Genomic DNA, 9,217 nt, shown 5'->3' on the forward strand with positions numbered 1-9,217 from the left:
ATGGAGGACAAAAAAGAGCATCAGGTCGATGGAAAGAGACAGATGGGTAACGTCCCCTCTTCTTTCTCTCTCCTTTGACGCATGCGCGATCGCGCCACTCGTATTGGTCGAAAATAGTAGCGCAAGCGCAGTGACGCTCGCGCACGCGTCGTTAGAGAGGGAAAGAAGAGGGGAGGGACGTTAGGCACGCTCTGTCTCTTTCTATCCACCTGACGCTCGTCCTCAATTTTTATACCTCAATGTTTGTAACACACACGCAAGAAAAAAAATTTCTATCATCTTTTTCTATTATATTTTTATATAGAAAAATGTATTTTTTCAAAACGAACAATCATTATTTATTTTTTTTTCAAGGAAAGAAAAAACATTTTGAATCTTAATAATATTGTGAAATTCTAATTTTCTTGCGTTTGTGTATTTAATGAATTTCGTGAATTTGATGAATTTTATTAGTTATATCGCTTTTCTTTTGTGAAAAATCAAATCGATTTTTTGTGCCAAAAAAAAAGAAAACAAGCTTTTCTAGTCGTCGTGTGATCAATTCGACATGAGATGGCTCATAATTAATTTAAAGCCACATATTATAAATTATAAAACACAAAGTGTCCCAATATTAAATTATATTTCATTTTTGAATTCTTGTGACAATTGTCAATTGTTTGTCAAGATAATGACATTTGAAAATAATTATTTCCAATTGTTTGTCAAAATAATGACATTTGAAAATAATTATTTTCAAATGTCATTATTTTGACAAAAGTACATTTGGAAATTAATTTTCATTTTGGGACACTTTTTGTGTCAAGTCTTTGCAATATTTTACATGTAAATAATGCAATAACCGCATAAATTGCAAAATCTTTTTTTTTCTTTGCCAAAAAAAAAAGAGTTTGCAATTTTCAAAGAAAACAAAATAATAATAAATAGTCCAAACGAACAGTTACGGAGATCAAGATAATAATTAGTATGTAAGAGTTTCTTGGAAGTTTTTTGAAAATAAAAATTAAAGCAAAAAAAAGAATTGAAGTTCAGAGAAATAGTGTTTGTTTCGTAGTGAAAAAACAATGCATAAAGAAATGAAATATAAAATGACGTAGAAATTATAGAAAGTTACAGATAATATAATAGAAAGAAAGCATAATATTGATTCCAAAGTAAACGTGGAAAAAATGTTTTCTTTTTTAATAATCAATTTACTTGACTTATTTGAATCAAATTTTTTTTCTTGCAAAAAAAAATTTTTGCATATTTAAAACAATTGTTTTGAATCAATTTTATTGATTGAAAAAATTTTGTTTTTATTCAATATTTATTGATTGAAAAAATTTTGTTTTCATTCAATATTTATTGATTGAAAAAATTTGTTTTCATTCAATGTTTATTAATTAAAAAAGAATTCTTTTAATTAAAAATTGATTGGAGTAATTTGATACAAAAAATTATAGTCGATTTATTAATTATTTAAAAGGAAGAAATTTTTTTCCAGTGCAAATTAGTTACAGAAAGAGTAGAATTGAAACCGTTGTAAACAGATGCGTTATATATAAACAAATATATGAAATAGATTAATCGTTTACGGTTTTTTGTGAATTAACTACTTATTATTAATTACGAGTGTACCACTGATAACGTTATGTTAAAAAGAAAAAAAAAGATAAATAAAGAATTGAATTATATCTTCAAAAAAAAAATTCCTTTTTTCATTTAAATTTAAATTTTATTTTTACATTGAAAATTATTCCTTATTAATTATGTAATTATTAATTTAATTAATTATGTAATTATTAATTTAATTTTTCTAATTTGATTTAATTCCTAATTTTTTTCCAGTGTGCTTCATTTGAATTTCAATATTCCGCAGTAATTGATATTGAATTTCGATACTCCGCAGTAATTGATATTGAAATTCGATATTCCGCAGTAATTGATGTAAGATATATGCAGATAAATATTTAATTGTACTATTGATTTTTCTTTCTTTTTTTGTCAATGAAAATTTTCTCAATACTAATATTATTTTTTCTCTTTTTTTCAGGTCGATTGCAATGCCATTTTTGCTATCGGAAATTTAAGCACGAAGTCTCACTGGATTGCCACATACGATCCGAGTGCGGAAGTTTATTTCACTGCCAAGGATGCGAATTTACATCTCAGAAACTTAACATTTGGTTAAATCATGTCAAGACATCGAAAAAATGTCGCATGCGCACTGCAGCAAAATCCTCACAATTTTTCGACTAACAATCAAAAACTAAAGTCTGACAAATTGCAAAAAAAAAAAAAAAAATTGCAAAAAAAAAATTTTATTACTGCGATGACTGTTTTTTTAAACAATATGTTTATTTTTTTGCGTACTTATTTATATAATAAAAATAATAGTAATAGAAATAATAATAATGATAATAATAATAATAATAATAATAATAATAATAATAATAATAATAATAATAATAATAATAACAAAAAAAAAATAAAAAAAAAAATAATAATAATAATAATAAAAATAATAGAAATAATAGAAATAATAAAAAAAGAAAAAAAAGATAAAAAAGAAAGATAATAAAAAGAATGGAAAAAGAAAAAAAAAGAAAAGAAAAAAAATGATAAAAATAAAAAAAATAATATTGAAATATCAGTAATTTAATAATATTCACAATACAAAAAATAATCATTACAATAATTATAATAGCATTTTACAATAATATGTATTCAGTAATAATTGCTAAACACTTGATTGTTAATTGATAAACTATTCAATAAATTATTACTCAATTAATATTTCCATAATTTTGTACTGAAAATAATTTTGTTTAATTGAACCAAAATTTACTACTAGATGTTGAAGTAGATGTGAAAAAAATAGTTTTTACGTGACAAACAAAAAAATTTTGTTTATAAATTTTTTTCATCAAGTAAAGTTTGATAAAAATTGTATTAGACAAAGTTTATTTTAAAAAATAATGTTTCGAGAAATATTTTTGTTTCTGAATATTGTTTTGATCATAAAATAGGAAAATTTTCCAAAGTTTAATTTTTTTTAGTAAATTATTTTTAAGTAATTGAATTATTTCAGTTGAGGATAAAATTAAATGATTAATAAACGGAAAAAATTATTCAGCTACGGAAAAAAAAATTGCCGAAAAAAAAATTAGCAAAATTAGTAATTTTAGTTAATTCGTTTCGTTATTGTAAAAATTTACTATTTAATTTACAATTTAATTTACAATTTAGTTTACAATTTAATTTACAATTATTTCCAGGTGAAACCTTTTTTTTCGATGTTTAGTAGGTAAAATTAATTATTATAGACAATAGTTTTTTTAATGTGATGTAAATGTAAATTATTTGTAGTTTAATGTTCCTTCTTTTTTGTTTAGGTCATTGTTCATTTTAATTTGCGTGCTTTTATATGCTTTAATTATTTACAATGACGTTATGTTTCATATTTTTTTTTTTCTGTTATCGTACAAAATTTCTTTACTTATTCACTTCTCTCTCTTTCTTGTTTTTTTCTGGTGAAGGTTTTCAATTCTAAACTTTAATTTATTTTAGATTCGAACCTGAAAATATACGAGTGCCATCGCTGTGGTCGAAGATACAAATGGAAGAATTCGTTGAGTTGTCATCAAAGAGACGAATGCGGTCAACGACCAAAATATTTTTGCAAATTTTGTAATTACAAGACAAAAGTTCGATCGAATTTACATCGTCATGAGAAATCGCATAAAAATTATTCACGAAAACGAAAATATTATGAGATTGTAAGAAATGAAGAAATTTAAAATATTGTGTTTGTATTCACTTTTTTTTTGTCGAAAAAAAAATTTTTTTTTTTTCATTTTTTTATGTATTATATTTATTAAAGGGCAAGAAAAAAGTCAAAATTATTATTTATCCAATTAAGGTCGTTTAAAATAAATTAAAATTATATTTATTATTTAGAGATCTAGGACTCTCATTGGCAGAAAAAACCGCGTTTATTTAAAGTGCTTTAAATATCGAAAAATTATATTCGACGACTCAATTTTTTCATAATTTCTAAATTTAATTACATTTAAAAATAAAATACATTATTTTTCAGCAGAAATTAAAAAATTTAAATGAATTAAATGCAAGGCCTTTTCATTAAAATGTTTTACGAGAATTCAATTATTCAAATACAAAAATAGATAATCCATTAAATAATTAAATTTTGCAAAATTTTGCAAAATTGAATTACAAAGAAAATTATCAAAACGTTTTGGAATAATTGTTTTCTTGGGATGAATTTTATCAAAATATTCTTTTAAATAATTAAATTCTTTTGGAAAATTTTGATTGAAATACTAAATATTGAAAATAATTTTTTTAAATAATTCACTTCTTTCGAAAACTTTTAATCAAAATTTTTTAAATAATAACATTTTTCGAGGAATTCAATTAAAATTTTATTGTTTTAAAAATAATTGATAGCGAATGATGAGTTTTATTATTTATGAAAATAATTGAATTCTTGCAACGAATTTAATTGAAATTATTTTTAAAATAATTTAATTCTTGCGAAGAATTGTATTAAAATATTTTTTTATATAATTCAATTTTTTTTTTGAAAAATTTTGATTGAAATACTGGATTTTGAAAATAATTGACTTTCAACTAATTTTTGAAATTAATTTAATTTCTACCCAAGAATTCTATTAAAATCTTTAAAAAAAAATTCAATTATTACGAAGAATTTAAATCAATTTTTAAAAATAACTAAATTCTTTCAAGAATGTTAACTGAAAAAGTGTTGAAAAAAATTATTAAATTCTAATAAATAAATTATATCAATTTTTTTTTTTTTTTGAATAATTGAATTCTTTTGAAGAATTTTAATCAAATTTTTTTCAAATAATTACATTTTTCCAGGAATTTATTAAAAATTGTTTTAATAATAATTGAAATCCTGCGATGAGTTTTTTTTATTTATGAAAATAATTGAATTCTTGCAACGAATTTCATGGAAATTATTTTTAAAATAATTGAATTTTTGCGAAGAATTGTATTATTTATAAAAATAATTGAATTTTCGCAAAGAGCTTTAAATTTTTTTGAAAATTGAATATCGACAAATTTTTTAAATTAATTAAATTTCTATACCCAAGAATTCCATTAAAATCTTTCGAAATTAATTGAAGTATTATGAAAAATTTTATTCAAATTTCTGAAAAAATTCAATTCTTTCAAGAAATTTACTAAAAAATTTTATAATTTTAATTTTCTTTTCGTTAAAATTATTTTAAAAAATTATAAAAAAAAGAAAAAATTTTTATAAAATTATATAAAAAGAATTTCAATCCATTTTTTTTCAAATAATTACATTTTTCTAGGAATTCATTAAAAAATTTTTTTAAAATAATTGAAATCCTGGCGATGAATTTTATTATTTATGAAAATAATTAAATTCTTGCAACGAATTTCATGGAAATTATTTTAAAAATAATTTAATTTTTGCAAGGAATTGTATTATTTATAAAAAAAAATTGAATTCCTGTGAAGAATTTTATAAAATTTTTTTTAAATAAATGATTTTTTTCGAAAAATTTTATATTTAAAATTTGTTATTTTTTAAATATTGCGTTTTAAATAATTAAAGTTCTGTGAAAATTTTATTATTTATGGAAATAAAAATAACTGACTGTTTGCAATGAATTTTATAAAAAAAAATTTTTTTAAATAATTGAATTCATTTGGGAAATTTTTTTTTACTAAAATAATGAAAATAATTTAATTTCGAAAAAATATTTGTAAATAAGCGCGCTATTTTCTACCAATAGGAAAGTTAGTAGAAAGTAGGCGGGGGAAAAAAGTCTCGCGCAGGCGCGTCAGCGGCTGCGCGAGTCTTTTTTGCCCCGCCTACTTTCTCGAGCCTACAACACTCCTGTTCTCAATTTTTATATCCCTAGGGAATTTTTTCTAAAAGAAAATATAATTTTTGTATTTTTTTCCACAAAGAAAATACAGAAATTTAAAAACGAGGTATATTTCGATATTTTTTTTTTTTTTTGCATTTCAGTTTGAAGATGGAGGATTTACCAAATTAAAAAAAGTTCCTAACCTTTTTTCGAATTTGTAAGTTATTATTTAAACACATTACCAAATATTTTGTAAGAAAATAATATCCAAAGAATAATTGTATATTTTATGGTATAACCTATCAATTTTCGTTAAAAAGTTTTTGTAATAAAAAAAAAATAAAGATAATAATGAATATTTTCGAAATAATTTAAATTTATGTTTTTTCTATAAAATATCGTTTGCTATCGATACGAAATCAGGGTTAAATTAATAATGTTAACAATATTAATATTAATAATAAATAATTGTTAACAATATTAATAATAAATAATTACAAATAATAAAAAAAAAAAATTTTTTTAGATTATATTATTTCGCATATAATGAAAAATTACTTTCTGTAAATAATAATCGCATTATTATATAAATCGCTTTTTTTGTAATCAGGTGAATGGTGAAGGAAGTAAAAAAATGTTTTAATTTCGACTATATTAATAATTTTACGTTTTCTTTTATATCTCTTATCACACAGACTAATATATTTTTAACCGATTGTCCAAAGCTTAGCAATTAATCTAGTTTTTTATTTTTAATTTCAGAAAAATATTTTTTGTACATATGAAAATAATAATAAAATAAAAATGTTTAATTAATTCTATTTTAAACTTTCTTATACGCTTAAAAGCAAAGAAGATCATCCAATTTCGAAGAAATTGACCCAATTCTAATAAAAAATTGTTTGATTTCAGATCTGCAGAATATTGATTTCCTGAGGAAAAGTTCATTAGCATCGTCATTAACATCACCATCATCATCGTCATCATCATCATCATCGGCCTTTGTCTGTCCACTCTGTGGAAAAAGTTATGCCTGGAAGGTTTCCCTATCGCGTCATCTTCGTGAAGAATGTGGATTGCCACCAAGAAATATTTGTTTCTGCGGAAAACGATTTAAGCAAAGAAGTAGTTTTCGTCGTCATCTTGATACGTTGCATAAGAAAATTTGAAAATTGAAAATCCCCTCAACACATGATGTGTTCAAAAAAATGAATTTGCACAACGAGAGAAGATTTAATCAAGGCTGACTTGAACTACAATTTGAAGATTAGAAAAAAGTGGTCATCAAAATCAAGACTGAGACACATCACAGAAGATAAATAAATATATTTATAAATATCTATACAATATAATTTACTCCCAAAGAAAATTTCCAATCTATTTTAGATGAAACAATAAAACTAATTAGTTATCATGTTTTTCTTAATAATTGAATTGTATTTTTTAGAAATGGAATATGGTTATATGTTTAATGCACATTTTGAGAAAAGTAGTTTTTTTTCTATTCAATAACGCAAATGGTTATAATAACACAACAACGCAAATAAAACGTACAGTTAATTTTATAATAATGTTTTATAAACTATTTTAATAAACTTGTTCGAATAATCAATTTTTATCTACTATCCATTTATATGAAAATCAGATATTTTCAAAAATGCAACAAAAAATTTCATGATTCTTTTTAGCGTTTAGTTTTGAAGAATGTTTCTCTAAAATAAAGGTAAGATTCATTAAATTATTATAAAAATAAATATTAGTTATTAATTAGAAAAGTAAGAAAAGTTCTGTAAATTTTTTTTTTAATGTTTATTCTGCTTTCGCATAATTAACAGACAATTATAAAAATTTGTTTCCAGAATGTTTAAAATAGTTTAACAAATTTTCTATAGCAAAAAAGTTTGTATATCCTCGCTTACCCTCAATTAATATGTATATATTTATGTTCAATTAACAATTCATTGTGTATGGGATTATACTTTCAAGTATTATTTTAATAATAAAAATAAAAAAAAGTATTATTATTAATATTATTATTTAAATATTATTATTAATAATACTGTTATTATAAATATTATTATAAATATTATTATAAATATTATTATAAATATTATTATTATTGTTATTATTAGTATCATTATTATTATTATTATTATTATTATTATTATTTTTTTTTTTTATTATTATTTTTTTTCACCATTATCATTTCTAACGGAATTTAATATGTTTTCAGGAAACAGGAGAGTCGTCTTCACGTCAAGATTACGAAATTACAAAAAAAAATTCCCTTGTCATCAATGTGGAAGATTTTATGCAAGGAAGGACACACTCGGTCGACATCTTCGTTACGAATGTCATCGAACACCACAATATTCGTGTTTAATTTGTAAAAAGCAATTCAAGCAAAAATCCAACTATCGAAGACATGCGATCAACATTCATGGAGTCAATTTTTGAAGAGTAGTGGAATTTTTTAATTTTTCTTTTCCTTTTTTTAAAAAGGAAGAAATTTTTACATTATCATTTTTTTTTTTTTTGCTATAAATTTTATTTGACTATAATTACGACTGACAATAAAGGAGATATTTTATTAATAAAACAGTGTAATTCTTTGATAATTTAATTTTTACTCAAGGTTTCATCAACAATGCAAGATATTTCATCGACATCATCATCATGAAGATATTTAAAAAATTTGACAAATTTTCATTTTTAGACGCAGTAATAATAAATAATTAATAAAAATGAATAAAAATGAATAAAAATGAATAATAAATTGAAGAATTATAAATAATAAATGAACAATAATAAAAATGATATTTAATGAACAAATAAGAAATACGAAAATGATAAATTATAAATTATAAATTGTAAATTATAAATTAATAAAATAAACAAAAATATAAAAACGATGGTAAACAAACGGAAAATAAAAAAAACGATTTTAAATAAATAATAAATTTTGAAAAAACAATAAGTGAATAATATAAATGAAGAACAGAAATAAATAATAATAAATTCTTCTGCAATATATAAAATAATTTTTATCTCTCCTTTTATTTTAAATACATATACACTTTTTAATTTTTACCATACTCCGAATTAAATAACATTGAAGATATGCTAATTACTAAAAAAGTAAGGTAAGATTTACTTTGACAAAAAAAAATTGGAAAAGTATTCCAATATTCCCCAATTAATAGAAAATACTTTTTTTTGTATCATTTTACGAAAGTTTGACAAAAAATTCGCATTTTTAAAATGCAATTCGTTTAAATAATTAATAATTGAAAATTAATATTTAAATCATAAAAAATATAATTAACGTTTTTTTTTATAAA

At 21.4% G+C, this 9,217-nt stretch overlaps 1 protein-coding gene across 1 annotated transcript; it reads left to right on the forward strand.

The window, feature by feature from the left end:
- Positions 1 to 8,333, forward strand: LOC122500609 (zinc finger protein 180-like). Its single transcript, XM_043609619.1, has 5 exons — positions 1 to 46; positions 1,892 to 1,929; positions 2,036 to 2,168; positions 6,789 to 7,001; positions 8,110 to 8,333. Exons 1-5 carry the CDS (start codon positions 1 to 3, stop codon positions 8,331 to 8,333), a joined length of 654 nt encoding a protein of 217 aa, XP_043465554.1.
- The last annotated feature ends 884 nt before the right edge of the window (positions 8,334 to 9,217 follow it).

Source organism: Leptopilina heterotoma, unplaced genomic scaffold, assembly GCF_015476425.1.
Source record: "Leptopilina heterotoma isolate Lh14 unplaced genomic scaffold, ASM1547642v1 Lhet_19, whole genome shotgun sequence".
In the NCBI taxonomy this organism is placed as follows: Eukaryota; Metazoa; Arthropoda; class Insecta; order Hymenoptera; family Figitidae; genus Leptopilina; species Leptopilina heterotoma.